This window comes from Mirounga angustirostris, unplaced genomic scaffold (assembly GCF_029215605.1).
Source record: "Mirounga angustirostris isolate CCGP_5_RB_7025 unplaced genomic scaffold, mMirAng1.0.hap1 SCAF_17, whole genome shotgun sequence".
Classification (NCBI taxonomy): domain Eukaryota; kingdom Metazoa; phylum Chordata; class Mammalia; order Carnivora; family Phocidae; genus Mirounga; species Mirounga angustirostris.
The window spans coordinates 10,795,770-10,812,937 of NW_026991725.1; the positions used below are offsets into that span (position 1 = coordinate 10,795,770).

The following is a 17,168-nucleotide window of genomic DNA, read 5'->3' on the forward strand; positions in this document are numbered from 1 at the left end:
AAAAAAAGACAGAATCCTGAAGTCTTCGAAGAGACCAAAAGAATACAAAGCTCTGGAAGCCAGACAAGTCTGACCAATGTCTAAAATGCAAACCTACAACTGAGTGCCGCTCACTAGCACACAATGTGTTTGAAAACAAGAAACAGAAAACCAACAGTTTGATCAGAAAGCAATCACTATAAAAGCGTCTAGTCTACCAATGCTTTGCATTAAGCAGAAAAATGAAGGCTTACTCCGGAAGCTCAGACACTGCTTTAAGAGAAAAAAATCACTTTATATATATACATGCTTATATGTATATAGGTATAACAAAACAATGCTGTCTCTTTAAAAAGAAATTCATCCTATATAAATTACAGCCATAAACTTTTCCTGCAGTGCAGCCTAATTAATTCTTGTTCTATACACAAAGGGAAATGCTGGGTGACAAATGGGTGTGAAGCCAGAAAGCTGCCAGGTCTGCAAAACATTTTCTACTTCAATTTATAAGCAATTTTGCAGTAAATCATCAACCAGAACCTGGAATCTCAGGAATCTCTGAGTGTCCAAACCACATTATATCACTTATCAAAGAGAGAAGGAAAAAGAGTTTAAAGACATCTCATTTTTCAGTTCTAACCCACATCAAAATCTAGAAGCTCTGTGCAATCTATTATTCTCTTCTGGGTAAGGTTTTAGTGCCAAAGATATATTTTTCAAGCAAAAAATGACACTATAGGTTGATGTAGCCCATTCCTCCATCCCCTAGAAGTACTGTATCATGTATCCATTACCATAAGAAATATTCCCAGACTTATCCGGGAATAAGCACACAACTATTTCCCCCCACCCCCTCAATCCAAGCAAAATGTCCACAATCAAGCCAAGCTGTTAGGGTTCAGTGGTGAACCACTGTGGAAAAACAGGTGGGAAACACTCCAAGGAAATCAGGCTACTGAAGAGGAAAATAGAAACTTCCAGGAACAGAGAGCAGGGCTATCCCTCTCCAGTCAGACCCCTCATCCACCCCTAACCTCCACCAGCCCCTGATGGGTTCTCCATCCTTGTAGTTTTACCTTTTCCAGAATGGCAACATAAATTGAACTGTAAAGTATATAATCTTTTGAGAATGGCATCTTTCACTTAGCATAAGACCTCTGAGATTCATCCATGTTTTTGAATTTATCAAGTCTGTTCCTTTTTATTGCTGAATAAGGTTCCACAATTTATCTATTTGCCTACTAAAGGGCATTTGGGCTGTTTCCATTTTTTTATGATTATGAATAAAGCTGCTATAAACATGCATGTACAAGTCTTTGTGTGCAGATACGCTTTCATTTCTCTATTGTAAACATCTAAGTCATTCTGCTGGACATCTGGTAAATATATGTTTAACTTAATAAAAAACCACTCAACTCTTATCTGAAGTGGCTGTACTCCTTTGCATTCCCACCAGTAATGCCTGAAAGTTTGACTGCTCTGCATCCTAGGTGTCACTTGGTGTTGTCAGGTGTTTGTTTTTAGTCATTCTAATAGGTATGCAGTGGCATTTCATTGTGGTTTTAATCTGTATTTCCCTCAACACTGATTATGTTAAACATCCTTTCATGTACTTCTTTGCCAGTATATATCTTCCTTGGCTAAGTTCTTGTCCAAATCTTTTGTCCTCTTTTTTTATTGTTCAGTTTTGAGAGTTCTTTATATATTCTGGACATAAATCCTTTGTCAGATGTGTCCGATTTGCAAATATTTTCTCTAGGTCTGTAACGTGTCTTTTCATTCTGTGAACACATCTTTTGCAGAGCAGATTTTAATTCTGAGTTAGCCCAACTATCAATTTGTTCTTTTATGGATTATGCTTTTGATGTCGTATCTAAAAGCTCTCTGTCTAACCCAGGGTCATGAAGCTTTTTCTCCCATGTTTTCTTCAAAACACCTTATAGTTCTGCTTCATTTTTAAGTCACTCATCTATTTTGTGTTAATTTTTGTATAAAGTGTGAGCTACAGGTTGGAGTTCATTCTTTTGCAAATAAATGTGCTACTGGTGTAGCACCATTTGTTGAAAAGACTATCCTTTCTCCATTGAACTGACTTTGCACCTTTATAAAAAGTCAATTGTCCATATCTGTGTCAATCTATTTCTGACTCTATTCTATTCCATTGATTAAAGTAACTTTTTTTTAAGATTTTATTTATTTATTTGACAGAGAGAGACACAGCGAGAGAAGGAACACAAGCAGGGGGAGTGGGAGAGGGAGAAGCAGGCTTCCTGCTGAGCAGGGAGCCCGATGTGAGGCTCGATCCCAGGACCCTGGGATCATGACCTGAGCCGAAGGCAGACGCTTAACGACCTAGCCACCCAGGCACCCCGATTAAAGTAACTTTTAAGGGAATAAACCCACAAAGAAAGGACAAAGTATGAGAGAGATGATAGCAACTCAGTTTCTTAAGCTAAAAAATCAATGAACTATATAGTTATTAGAACTATATATTATTATTATTATAATAACTATACAATTATTAGGCATCTGGGTGGCTCAGTCGGTTGAGTGTCTGATCCTTGGTTTCAACTCAGGTCATGGGATGGAGCCCTGAGTCCGGCTCCACGCTCAGCATGGAATCTGCTTGAGATTCTCTCTCTTTCTCTCCCTCCCTGTCTGTCCCTTCCCTTGCTTGTGCTCTCTTGCACACATTCACTCTCTTCCAAATAAATAAATAAAACCTAAAAAAAAAAAAAAAATACCTAAATTAAAAAGACTGACCACACCAAGTGTTTACTAGGATGTGGAGCAACTGGAACTCTTACACACTGTCGGTGGGATTATAAAATGGTATAACCACTTAGGAAAACAGCTTAGCAGTTTCTTTAAAAGTTAAACATATACTAGAGTGTCTGGTTGGCTCAGTCAGTACAGCATGCAATTCTGATGTCAAGGTTGTGAGTTTGAGCCCCATACTGAGTGCAGAGATTACTTAAAAAACAAAAAGAATTAAAAAAAAAAAAGTTGGGGCGCCTGGGTGGCTCAGTCGTTAAGCGTCTGCCTTCTGCTCGGGTTGTGGTCTCAGGGTCCTGGGATCGAGCCCCACATCGGGTTCCCTGCTCCACAGGAAGCCTGCTCCTCCCTCTCCCACTCCCCCTGCTTGTGTTCCCTCTCTCGCTGTGTCTCTGTCAAATAAATAAATAAAATCTTAAAAAAAAAAAAAAAAGTTAAACATATACTAACCATGTGACTCAGCCATTCCATTCTTAGGAGAAATGAAAGTACATGCATATAAAAACATGCACGCAAATGTTCACGGCAACTTTATTTGTAATAGCCGATAACCAGGACCAAAACAAACTGTGTATATCCACCTAATGAAGTATCACTCAGCAATAATAGGCAATGAACTATTGACATATGCAAAAACATGTATGAATCTCAAAATAATTACACTGAGTGAAAGACAGAAAAAAAAAGAATACAACTGCAGGATTCCATTTATATAAAATTCCAGAAAACACAAACTCATCTATAGTGACAGAAAACAGATTAGTGGTTGCTTAGGGACAGGGAGAGGCAGGAAGGAAAGATTATAAAGAAGCTGAATAAACTTCTGGGGATAAGGAATATGTTCACTGTCATTGTGATCATGGTTTCATGGGTGTATACATGTCAAATTGTACAAATGCTGACCGGTTAAGTAAGCTGAGGATTAAGAACTGACCATTTCATTTAGCAATCTGGGGGGCCATCTGTGACCCTAGTGAGCAGTTCGGGTAGAATGGTAGATACAGGCTTGACTGGAATGGGTTCATAAAGAGAATAGGAAAAAGGGATCTGAGATAATGAATACAGACAACTCTTTCTAGGGATGTGGCTTTAAAGGGGAGCAGAGAGATGGGACCCATATACAGTTTACTATATGTCAATTACACCTTAATAAACCAGGTTTTAAAAAGCAGACAAATTAATAACTGACGTAACAAACCTCAGCAGGTTGACTCTTGTGTTAGCAGTGAAGAAGAATGAGAAGCAGTCCCCTACAGTCCATGAACAAAACCCCAGAAGATTCAGGAACTGGCAGTGTTAGGCACCTCTAGAAGAGGAGAGCAAGACAGGGCTAAAAGCAGTCAGTATACCAGATCCTTTCCCACAGGCCGAAGCTAAGAGCTTTATCCTCTGAAGAGAGGTAAACATAGTGTCTCTAGACAGGAGGACACCAGACATAGTGGAGGGCAAAGGCCATAATATTAAAAACAGAGGAAATAAATTGAAGTTCAGAGATTGAATGCTCAGATCCCCAGCCTGCCCACCTGCTAGAAGGCTGGCATTCCTCTAGCAAATATGATCCCATAAAGTGCAAAGATCTAAAGATATTGACACTGGGGTTCCCCAAATACGGCCCACATAGACCACTTCAAAATGGAAAACACAGAAAAGAGCCCTAGCTAAACATACAAAACTTCTAATCAACTTTTTGGTACCCTACTTTTTTTAAGTTTATTTAAGTAATCTCTACGCCCAACACGGGATTCAAACTTATGACCCTGAGATTAAGAGTTGCATGTTCTTCCAACTAGCCAGCCAGGTGCCCCAGTACCCTACCCTTAAAAGGATTACCAAACATCTAAGAAAAACATCTTTCATGTTCTACAGGGCTTAAAACAAAAGAAAAGACAGCATGGAGGGAATGGGGCGCCTGGGTGGCTGAGTTGGTTAAATGTCTGCCTTCGGCTCAGGTCATGATCCTGGAGTCCTCGGATCCAGCCCCACGTCTGGCTCCCTGCTCGGCAGGGAGTCTGCCTCTCCCTCTGCCCCTCCCCTTGTTCATGTTTCCTCTCTCTCTCTCTCTCAAATAAATACTTAAAAAAAAAAAAGCAAGCAAGCATGGAGGGAACAAACTATGTAGGAAGTACACTTAAGAAAATATATATCATGTATATCCTCAGAGAAGTAACACTGAAATGATAGAAGAAATAAAAATGCTGGATGGAAGGGTTTGAAAATAAAGCTGAGGAAATGTCTTAGAAAGTAGAACCGAGGCGCCTTGGCTGGCTCAGACAGTGGAATGTGTGACTCTTGATCTTGGGGTTGAAAGTTTGAGCCCCAAGTTGGGTATAGAGATTACTTAAAAATATAATCTTAAAAAAAAAAAAAAAAGTAGAACCATAAAAGAAAAGAAAGAAAAGAGAGAATGGAAAATTGAAGAGGAAAAAAGAAAGGAATCAGAAGGACGGATTAACATCAAATGATAGGTCTTCCAAAAAAAGAGAGAAAAAACAGAGGAGAGAAAATCATGAACAAAATAATTTCAAGGAAATTTCCAGGACTGAAAGATGGGTGTCCAGGTAGAAAAGGCCTTGTGAGTACTCCACACAGTGGCTATAGCAGATCTACGCCAAGGTGCAGCATTATGAAATTTCAGAATTCTGCAGACAAAGAGAAGTCCCCAGCTTCCAAAAAGGGAGGAAAAAACAGTAAGATCGGGAATCAGTCGGCTTCTGACTTATCAAGAGCAACTTTGGAGGGTGGAGGGCAATGAAATGTTTTATAGAATTCTATACACAGTTCTATATTGCATAGAATTCTATACAATCAATCGTGATGACAGAATAAAGATATTTTCAGATAACCAAGGTCTAAATAGTTTACATCTCCTGTACCATTTCTCAGCAAACTACTAAAGGATATACTTCATCAAAGTAAGGGAGTAAGCCAAGGAAGATCCTGGAGTAGGAGATGCACAGAAGTGAGAAGCTAAGGTAATCCCCAGGATGATGAAGGGAGATGCCAGCATGATAGCTGGGCACCAGAGAAGGTGAACAGTCCAGACTGGAGCAGGTCAAAAGGCTCTGGAACAGACTTACTCAGGAAAATAAATTGGCAGAATACCTGATGCAACAGAGTATCTTAAAGGGAGATTTAGACAATTAGAGAAAAGTTTGGGCTTAAATAACTGCACAGAAAAAATACAAACAGAAATGTAACAATTATTAACTCTACAAAACAGAATGATCTGTAGGAAAGGACAAATAATCATAGTATATATACTACACGGCTCAGCTGTGAATGGTGTTTACATAGACAATAATGTAAATACTGACTATTGATCTAACCAAATTACAATATACAACCATGAAGAGATAGAAACTGTGTATGAATGTAGGAGGAACAAGAGCTAAATCCTCATTTTCATAATGAAGCACCAATAGATAATGCCTAAAACTGAAAAATCAAGTAGAAACAAAACTTGTTCATTAGAGATAAGGACAGAAATCCATGGATTCCAAAAAAAAAAATACAACAAAATAATTAAAAATATAATTGCTGCTTTAGGGGCACCTGGGTGGCACAGTCAGTTGAATGTCCAACTCCTGACTTCAGCTCAGGTCATGATCTCAGGGTCCTGAGATCGAGCCCCAGGTCAGGGTCCACACTCAGTGCAGAGTCTGCTTGAGATTCCCTCTCCCTCCCTTTCCCTCTGCCCCTCTCCCCTCCGCATGTTCACTCACGCTCTCCCTCTCTCCAAAAAATAAATAAATCTTAAATATATACATAAAATTGTTGCTTTGGATAGTAGGTCCTGGCAAGGGAGTGGTGGTACACAGGCAGCAGATACTGGTTTTCCAATAATGCTTTCTAAAATTATTTGACTCTTTAAATTATACACATATAAAACTTGGGTAAAAATTTAAAAGAAGAAAGGGGGTGGCTCAGCAGGGGGAGGAGCAGAGGGAGAGGGAAAGGGACAGAATCTCATGCAGACTCCACGCTGAGCGCAGAGCCCAAGGCAGGGCTTGATCCCAAGACCCTGAGATCATGACCCAAGCCAAAACCAAGAGTCGGATGCTCAACCGACTGTATCACCCAGTCGCCCCCTGATGCAGGGTTATTAATAAAAGATCTACTGGAACCAGGAACTAGAAACTCGAACTACACTAAGAACATTCTCTGTTTAGTGGCCCAGGAACCATGACTCTTGAACACAGAGGAAAGAAGTGTAAGTCTCCAGTTCTTCCCCATCCTGCTATTATACCTTATTTACATAGTAATAACACTGTGTAAATGCAGTTTATAGGTTTTCAACTCCTGGGGTCAACACAGGGGGAAGGCCCTGGGCTCCTGGTCAGTAGTGGCAGGGCAGGCTAAAACGGCAGCAGAAAGAAGACGGGATGACTACCTTGTACGTCTTCCTCAAAATTCTGCTATCTCATCCCCGATTCCTCATTCACAATTTATGACCTTAGTTTCTATTTCAAAGAAAAGAGAACTATCAAAAGAGAATTTTCACAGGCTCCTACCTATTGGTGTCTATTTATACACTACCTTCTTCCCAGCTGTCATGACAGTTAAATTGTCCACACTGCTATCAAAGGCCACCCTTCTTGTCCTATGTCCACTTACCTACCCAAGCACATTGCTACAGCAGATGATCATTCTTAATATACAAACACACAGCTTACTCCTTGCGTCTCAAAATAATCAAAACACTTCTCTCTGACTCCACATCCTTCTCCATCTAATGTCCCATCTCTCTGCTCCCCTTTAAAGCCACATCCTTACAAAGAGTTGTCTACACTCACGATCTCAAATCCCTTTTTCCCATCCTCATCCAAACCCATTCCTGCCCAGCCTATATCCCACTCCACCAAAACTGTTCACCAGGGTCACAGCTGACCACCATGTTGCTAAAATAAATGGTCAATTCTCAGCTTACTTAGCCTGTCAGTAGCATTCCCATCTTTCATACCAAAGAATCAATGAGTCAAAAAACAGATATAAACAAGCTACCTACAATTATAGAAGTAAAACAGAAATAGAATGAGACTAACTGTAAGGCAAAGGATTACTGCTGTCTCCTTAAATGCTTCGGTGCTACTTATTATATTCCTGTATATTAAAAAAATGATTTAAGCACAGGTTTTAAGACATGAATAACAGTAATAAAGGAGAGTAGTATCTTACGTAGTGGTTAGGTTCTCAAGCCTGAGCATAAAGCAAAAATTGAGTGCTGACAAAACTTAAAAACCCCTAAAACTTCCTATAAAGTTCAGCACTGTACTGTCTCTCCCCAAGTCGGACCCAGGCAGTTCCTGCCGTCAAACTCCAGAGCACACAGCTAGTTCAACCATCAAACACCAAATCCAGTCTGTCTGATGAGATGCTCCCCAGAGCCACTACAGCTCCTGCCCACCACCTCAGGCAGGCTTCCTCGGGGGCCCTCGTTCACTGAATACAACGGCAGGCAGAAGTTCTGCACTACTGAAGCAGTTTCTCTCTCCCTCTTCTTTTTTGGGCCAGGCACCTATAGTTAAAGGTGGGTTAATTAAATATATAAATATATTAAAAGATATATAATGAGGCGCCAACATACAATGATGTGCACAGCTTCCCCACGAACACAACAGGTTGAGTAATCTTATTAGGGAACCACTACTATTACCAGCTACTCCAAGTCAGGGCTGCGTCCTGCTTCTGTAGCCAAAGACATGCCTAATTCCTAAGAAACCCAAACCAATAAAACAAATTTTCTGACTAGACTGGTTTCAGTTGTTTTCATGCTTCCACAACTCTGTTGACCTAGGGTTCATCTCTTCAAGGTAGGTGGAATCACAGCATGACAATCTAACACTCTCCTCCTGTCCTACCACTTAGTTACTTTGGGAAAGCACTTGCTCTGTGATCCAGTTTTACTCTCTTCATAGTAGAAACGCCTAATTAACCAGGTTGGACAAATTAAGTAGCTCAACAGGGACCAAAAGTCTTCCTACACAAAACTCATCCTCTAATAAACAGACAAAACAAAGCATATATTTCAATGCTAAATCAACAGGTATTATGTAAATATCAAACAGAAAGTTATCAAAAAATGACTGTCTTCGTTTCCCACCTACAGTTTAGGAAAAATAAGAGATCAATAATGCTCTAAGGTAGCAGGAGAGTAGGAAAACAACAGTCATAGATGAGAATTTCAAATGTTACAATTATTCTAAGGACCAATTTGGCAATATATTCCGAAAGTCTTAAAAAAAAAAAAAAAAGCACAATCCCTTTTTCCCAGCAACTGCACTTCCAGGAGATACAGATCTGTGCTGTCCAATACAGTATCCACTAGCCATATGTGGCTATTAGCAGTCAAAGTGTGGTTAGTCCAAACTGAGATGAGCTGTAAACATAGGATATATCCTGGGCTTCAAAGACTTAACATGAAAAAAAGATACATAATATACCTCACTAATATTTATATATTGACTAAACGTTAAAATATTTTTGATACATGGGGTTAAATAAAATATATTACAAGTTAATTTTACGTGTTTTCTTGGACTTTTTCTTAATGTAGTTAATACAAAATTTTAAATTACCTATGTGGCTTACATTACATTTCTATCAAAGGGCTACTTTTAGACAAATTGCACAAATATGTATGTACAAGGATGTTTATCAAAGCATGCTTTATAAAAGTGAAAAGCTAGAATAAACCTAAGCATCCATCAATACAGACTGGTTAAATTGCAGTAAATCTGTAAAATGGAATATTCTGTAGCCACTGAAAATGCTGTGTACATCTAAATATACTGATATGAAATGATATATTAAGTAGAAAATATAAGTTTAAAAATAGTACATATTTATAAGATTCCTTTTTTTTTCAAAAGGAGCACGTGTGTGTGTGTGTGTGTGTGTGTGTGTTTGTAAGCACAGAAAAAGGTCTGAAAGGTTATTCATCAAAATGACAACTGTGATTACCTCTGGGCAGTAGGATTGCAGGTAATCCTTATTTTCTTCTTTATGCCTTTATGTATTTTCTGAATTTCTGAAGTAAGCATGACATAATTTTATAATTAAAATAGTAAAGATATTCTTAAAAATGAGATATCGGCTAAAACAAAAAGATCAATCTTATATCACTTTTGCTAGATGAAGTCTATAGTAACAAGTGTCCTTAATCCTACACTAGGAGAAGCTTGCAAATACCTGTCCCAAGCTATACTTAAACTTATCCCAAGTAATTAAGAATGTTTCCGGGTTCTACATATCATTTGTGAAAACTCTGCCATGAACCCATAAGGTATTAAATGAGAGAACACAGAAATAGATGTTCATGCATTTGTCACCTAAGGCAGCTAAGTAATTTAAAAAGGGGAGCATTTCACTGATAATACTAGTTGTCTATGGAATAGGGAACTGGTGGCAGTTCCTGAGTAGCACAAGGGGAGGAAACAAAATTTTCTCTATATAAGAGTTTGGTATCTTTTGCATTTTGAGCCCTGTGAATCTACTGCCTACTTTAAAAATAAATAAAATTTTAAAAACAAAACAGAAACATCATCTACAAACACTCCATGATTGCCCATGACTTACTCAAAATTTAAGAAGTTATTCTTAAGGACACCTGGGTAACTCAGTTAAGTGTCCAACTCTTGATTTCGGCTCAGGTCACAGATCTAAGGGTCATGAGATCGAGCCCCGCGTTGGGCTCCATGCTCAGTGCGAGGTCTGCTTGAGATTCTCTCTCTCCCTCTGCCCTTCCCCCTGCTGGCACTCTCTAAATAAATAAATAAATAAATAATCAAAAAAAAAAAAGTCACTCTTAAGATGTTTACTGGTGCTGAAATCAAATTAGCATTAAAAACTGTAGTCTAGAGGCACCTGGGTGGCTCAGTTGGTTGGGCGTCTGCCTTTGGCTCGGGTCACGATCTCACGGTCCCGGGATCGAGCCACACGTCGGGTTCCCTGCTCAGCAGGGAGCCTGTTTCTCCCTCTCCCTCTGCAGCTCCCCCCACTTGTGCTCGCTCTCTCTTAAAAAAAAAATAAATAAAATCTTTTAAAAAAACCCAAAAAAGTCAAAATAGTTGAAGGGCTGGGGGAAGGGCCAAAGAATGAGGGGAGGGTGAATATAAGCTAGAAGTGGGAAGATGGAGGGGAGCAAATACAATGTAATTTATTAATAGTGGAATTTGTTTTTATACTCGTAGGCAAGTAAAGAATCTCAACACTTCCTCTATATTTACATTACGTTATACTGTGTTCTTGGGTTCTTTTGCTTATGGGAAATAGCAAAATGTCAACCATTGTTTCTATTAAAGGTCTTTAATGATATTGCATTTTAGACCTGTAATGAAACATGGGTGCTCACTGCAGTTTGTAATGCATCTCATTAAATACATTAATAACATGCATTTCACTAAGAGGTCAACTTATTATGGCTGAAATTTGGCTTTCCTTTAATCACTTCATTTAAAGCTATAGAGCAAACTCTGAGAAAGATAGTAGAGAGTGCCTGTTACAGAAATGCTCTCTCAATTCTCCCATCCATTAAAATCAGTTATGCTTATTAAGAAATCACCGTTAATGTTTTTACGTGAATAACAATATTGTGATTTTTTTTTTCTTTTTTAAAGATTTATTTATTTGAGAGAAAGAGAGAGTATACACGCACACATAAGCGGGGGTAGGGGTAAGGGGAGAGGATCCCAAGTACACTCACTGCTGAGCAGGGAGCCTGAGACCCTGAGATCATGACCTGAACTGAAATCAAGAATCAGATACTTAACTGACTGAGCCATCCAGGTGCCCCAGTATTGTGATTTTTTAAGAAACCCTTTTAGAGATACATGCTGATTTACTGATAAAATGACAGAATGTCTACTCCAAACTCCTAGTTCCAAACTAATCCAGAAATAGAGGGAGAGCTAGTATAAATACAGATGAAATAAGATTGGCCAGGAATTGATGACTGCTTAGCTGGTAAAGGTATGTGGGTTCAAATTCTCCATGCTTTCATATAAGTTTGATATACTCAGGTTTCCTTAAGTAACTTGCCTTCTTCCTTACACATTGCTGCCTCCTAAATCTGTAGAACTTTTTAAAAAGAAAATCAGAGAGGAAAAGGTAACCTCTTTAGAGAAATGCTTTTGGCACAGAAAAATCCCTTAATTTTGCTAAGGTTACTTTATGACTTACCAATTATGCAACTACTAAAATATCAAAAAATGTCTGAAATTACTTAACACTTCAAGAGTTATAATTACCAACACGTAACACCAAGGTGACTGGGGACTTAAGTGCACGTGTGTTGGGGAAGGAAGGAGATACTTACGTAGTTTCTGAAAAACAGAGTTTAGGGTGCTGACGTTAGAATGGCAGGCTGCTCATCAGTTTACTGTGGTTAAAATCTGCTGCTTTAGAGGCTATTTTAGGACTATGAGAGTAAACAGCAGTGACAAGAGAGAACATATCAAGAAAACACAACCTGAGAACAGGATCCCACACACAATGAAACTGAAGTTGAGAGGGTAAAAGGTGTCCGAAACCAGAAGAAATCAGAAAGGCAGGAGAACCCAAATAGCTTTCATAGTGTCACCAAAGCCAAAGGCAATATTTCAAGGAAAAAGGTTGAATGCTTCAAGGAGGTAGCAGCTGGCTTTGGTGACAAGGAAATCTCTGGTCATCTTTTCATAGTTACAAAACGAAAGCTGAATTATAAGCATTAAAGAAAAAAGTAACACTACACTTTCCAGAATGAATGCTTAATTTAAGTTATACAGGAAATCTGAATACTAATAAAAGTCAAAAAATACTGAAGACCGTGGGGATGATGGTCATTACACTGATGGCCATCATTCACATGGCTGATTATTACCAAATGCCTCTTCCAGCAGAAAAATACCCACACCTAACATCTGTGGGGCCTGTGTGCCAGCCACTGTGCCAATGCTTTATACTGACCATGTCCTTCAATCCTCACAACCATACTATCGCCCTCTTGCTGTGAAGTTAAGTAACCTGCCCAAGGTCACAGAGGTAAATCCACTGCTGAGATGGAATCTAAAGCCAGGCAATCTAACTTTAACTCCTTTAAGACCCAGCAAACTGACAAGAGATTTAATTAAAGACAGTAAGTTCCAGTGCCTGTTCTGGGGTCAGTATCAATTCAGCCTAGGTTCCATACCAGCCATAGAGACAGTATTAATGGTGCATCCAGAGTAATGCAGCCCAGTTTTTCTTAAACTATTTACCAACACAGGGAGGTATACAACATATTATGTCATACTGTCATAAGAAGATTGAAAACAAACAAAAAGTAGCCACCCTGGGGTGCCTGGCTGGTTCAGTTGGTAGAGCATGCAACTCTTGATCTTGGGGTTATGAGTTCTGAGCCCCTTGTTCGGTACAGAGATGACTTAAAAATAAAACCTCAGGGGCACCTGGATGGCACAGTTGGTCGAGTGTCCGACTCTTGGTTTCCACTCAGGTCATGATCTCAGGGTTGTGAGACTGGGCTCTGTGCTCAGCGCAGAGTCTGCTTGGGACCCTCTCTCCCTCTCCCTCTGCCCCTCCACCCCATGCTTTCTCTCTCAAATAAATGAATCTTTAAAAAGAAATCTGAAAAGGGGCGCCTGGGTGGCTCAGTTGGTTAAGCGGCTGCCTTCGGCTCAGGACATGATCCCAGGGTCCTGGGATCGAGCCCCACATCGGGCTCTCTGCTCAGCGGGAAGCCTGCTTCTCCCTCTCCCACTCCCCCTGCTCATGTTCCCTCTCCCGCTGTATTTCTCTCTGTCAAATAAATAAATAAATAAATAAAATCTTAAAAAAAAAAATTAGCCACCCTTCAGATGTGCAGAAATCCTACTTAGAATACTCTCCACTCTCCCATCTTAGAATATGTGACACTAAACAAACATGCCTTTCTTCTCCCTCCTCCACTGCAACCCACCCTGTCAGATTGTAACAGACATCTGTCACATTAACTGGAATTTACCCATGAGACAAAGAGGAAATTGGTTAAGTACAAAAAAGATTAAGAAGATCAGAACACTTGCAAATAATATTAAAGTAGCTAAAGAAACTAGTACCCAAGAATAAGAATGTGTCAACCTGACATGGACTAACCCTTAAAATAGCAGTATTTTAAGATGAATCCAAAAAAGGGGCGCCTGGGTGGCTCAGTCGTTAGGCGTCTGCCTTCGGCTCAGGTCATGATCTCAGGGTCCTGGGATCAAGCCCCGCATCGGACTCCCTGCTCAGCGGGGAGCCTGCTTCTCCCTCTCCCTCTCCCCCTGCTTGTGTTCCCTCTCTCGCATTGTCTCTCTCTGTCAAATAAATAAATAAAATCTTAAAAAAAAAAGAAGGAAAGGATCAAGCAAGAAGAGTAATAAATAACAAAATGGGAAAGGTCTCATGAAACACTTCAGACATTTAACCTAGAGCAGTCTAGGTCTCTCCAAAGCATACCAAGAATTAGGGTACCAGGGCATTAAAAACAGCAGAGAAATGGGGCGCCTGGCCCGCTCAGTCGGTAGGGCATGCAACTCTTGATCTTGGCTTCGTGAGTTCAAGCCCCATGTTGGGCAAAGAATTTACTTAAAAAGAAAAAGAAAATAGCAGGTAAGTGCTCCAAAAATCTCAAAAATTTTGAAAACTGCCAACCATCATTTATTTAAGGGAAGAAGGGGGGAAATCTAATAGAGGGGGATATGAAAGTTCTACCCTCACAATATCTGCAGGGTTCCTGACTTCAAGTATGGCAGGACATAAAATCTACAGGCTGGACCCTAAGAAGCAATTCCTAATTAAAGCAGGTATTCTGGTGCCCCTGGCTGGCTGAGTCGGTAGAGCATGCGACTCTTGATCTCTGGGTTGTGAGTTCAAGCGCCATGTGCGGCATAGAGTTCATGTAAAAAAAAAAAAAAAAAAAAAAAAAAAGCTGGTATTTTCCCACAAGAAAGGTTTGCAGAATCCCCCACCCTAGAAATCCTACATATTTATTTTGAAGTTTGAGGTGATTCTACCTGGAGGCAGATGTCCTCCTCAGGGCCCTTCCAATTCTAACTCCACAACACTATAAAAACAAGTTTTGGGGCGCCTGGGTGGCTCAGTCGGTTAAGCGTCTGCCTTCAGCTTGGATCATGCATGATCCCAGAGTCCTGGGATGGAGCCCCACGTCGGGCTCCCTGCTCAGCAGAGTCTGCTTCTCCCTCTACCTCTGCCCCTCCTACCCCCACTTGTGCACTCTCTCTCTTTCTCTTAAATAAATAAATCTTAAAAAAAAAACACAAAAAACAAGTTTTAAAGAGCAAATGAAAACACTTAGGTCTCAGCATGCAAATAGGAATAGCAATTCCAACCACAGTGCACTAAGCCCAAATCTCCCTCTGTACCCATCCTTTGGTGTCCTTGGGCACATAGCACACAGCCCACAGGGGGTAAGGTGGTGCAGAAGGAAGACTTCTCAACAGTAAGGCAGGAAAGCCGGAGTTTGGTCTGCTGTGCATGAGCAAGCTCTCTAACTCTGGGCAACTCATTCTCTCTGGGTCCTGGTTTTCTCATCTGTAAAATGAGGGGACTGCAAACCAAATAATTTCTAAATCCCTCTTCTACAATTCTTGGGCTTTATAGCTCAGCAATTCTCTCCCAAAACTTTCCTCACTCTGCAGTCATCACCTTTCCTCACTCTATGCAACCCAAAGAGAGATATAAATAAGATTGCCTTAGCATGTTTTCTAGAAACCTCCCAACAAAGAAAAGCATTTTGTAAGCATGATACTACCAAAATGAACAGGGATCAGCCATTCATTGTCTCTCTTCTGTTCTATACCAGCGGGTTTGCAAATAGAATCCTCTGAGCACTAAAGAAGTAACTCAGAAAGCCAAGGGAAGGAGGAGGATGAAAGTGAAGGCAGGTAAGAGAAAAGTGGAACAGGGGCACCTGGGTGGCTCAGTCAGTTGAGCATCTGACTCTTGATTTCAGCTCAGGTCATGATCTTGGGGTCCTGGGATCAAGCCCATGATGGGCTCCATGTGCAGCAGGGAGTCTGCTTGTCCCTCCCCCTCTGCTCCTCCCCCCCCTTCCTCTCTCTCTCAAATAAATACATAAATAGAATCTTCAAAAAAAAAAAGAAAGAAAAGTGGAATAGACATGACACAAGTACCCAATCCATTTCAATCAAAGTTGTCCTCATTTGATAAGAGTTATATTGTTTTTTTAAAAAAAGGTAAATACCATTCTGTACCATATTATCACTAAAATCAAATCTTCCCTTCCTCAACTCGGTGGTGCTACAAATACAATCCCAATGTACCCCAGTGGTTCTAAGTATCCCCAGATGGTATAAGTATTCTTACTATTTTTTAGGGCGCTGGCAAATTCTGGGCCACCTTTGTTCTTGAAAATAGGGAAAACATCTGGTTGAGGAAGTTGATTGGTGGTCAACAGAGCTTTTTGTAGCTTGATCCTTCCTTCCAAGAGCTGGTCCCACAGTGCTAAGAAAGAAAAAAGAATTTCATTCCTCAGTTACAAAATCTTCCTGGTTGGGGGTGGGGGGGATAGGAAATCACAGCAGTCTCTACGAAGCACGGCTTTATCACAGCTTCTTGCCATGAAAATACTTGCCATTATAAGAAATAAATTCAGTATCTTGGAAGCAAATATTTGCTATACGAGAGAGGGAATGCTAAAGTCCAAAGAAAAAACTGTTTTCTCTTTAATATCCCATAGCTGTGAAAGGACTAGAACAGAACCAGCTAAGCAGCTCAGTGTAGAAATGACTGGCTAAGCAGAGAAGAATGGGGCTTTAAGCCTCTAGGTAGGTGAGGCATATCACAAATTAACTGGAATGACACAGGAGCGAGGGGATAGCCAAAACAGGAGATCCAATGCAGACACCGTGAAAAATAAGCCAACAGCAAAACCGTGTACAAACCTATCTGATTCTTCACAGCTCTTCCTTTCTCCACTTCCTCAGAAACTCTGGCACCGGAGAAGGTCATCACTACACCGTCATCTTCACTATTCCTGTCTTCAGCCCTGTCTTCCTCACTCTCACCCTCGGAGTCTTCCTCCCCATCCCCTTCTTCCATGCCACTCTCCTCCTCCTCTTCATCTTCCTCCTCCTCACTGCTACCAAGGTCATCCATTCCCTCGGTGAATTTTTCAAAGTCACTGATGCTCTGGACACTAAAACCTGGTGTTTTTCCAGGGCGGCTTCGGCTCTTCTTCCAGGCCGGATTACTGTCCTTGTCATTATCACACTCCTCTTGCTCAGCAGCACTCATGACATCCTCATCAGATCCCTCCAGACCCAGCCCGTCTGAATCTCCATCTCTAGACTCTCCCTCATCAGATATCTCCTTGTCTAAACAAGAGACGAAAGAAGGAAAAAAAGACAGATGTCACTGAGACAAATACTAGGGTGTATCTT

General features: G+C 40.4%; 1 protein-coding gene across 7 annotated transcripts in view; it reads right to left on the bottom strand.

Moving 5' to 3' along the window:
* The window catches only part of AATF (apoptosis antagonizing transcription factor), a 101,228-nt gene that overhangs the window by 80,557 nt on the left and 3,503 nt on the right, over positions 1-17,168 (bottom strand). For all 7 annotated transcript variants that reach the window (XR_006793288.3, XM_045889329.3, XM_045889328.2 and 4 more), the window contains exons 3-4: positions 16,671-17,102; positions 16,093-16,230 (exon numbers count right to left, since the gene is read on the bottom strand). Coding sequence is in view for 6 of the 7 variants with exons in the window: in XM_045889329.3 (XP_045745285.1) it covers positions 16,093-16,230; positions 16,671-17,102 (570 nt within the window). In the remaining variant the exon portion in view is untranslated. The remainder of the gene's footprint in view (positions 1-16,092; positions 16,231-16,670; positions 17,103-17,168) is intronic.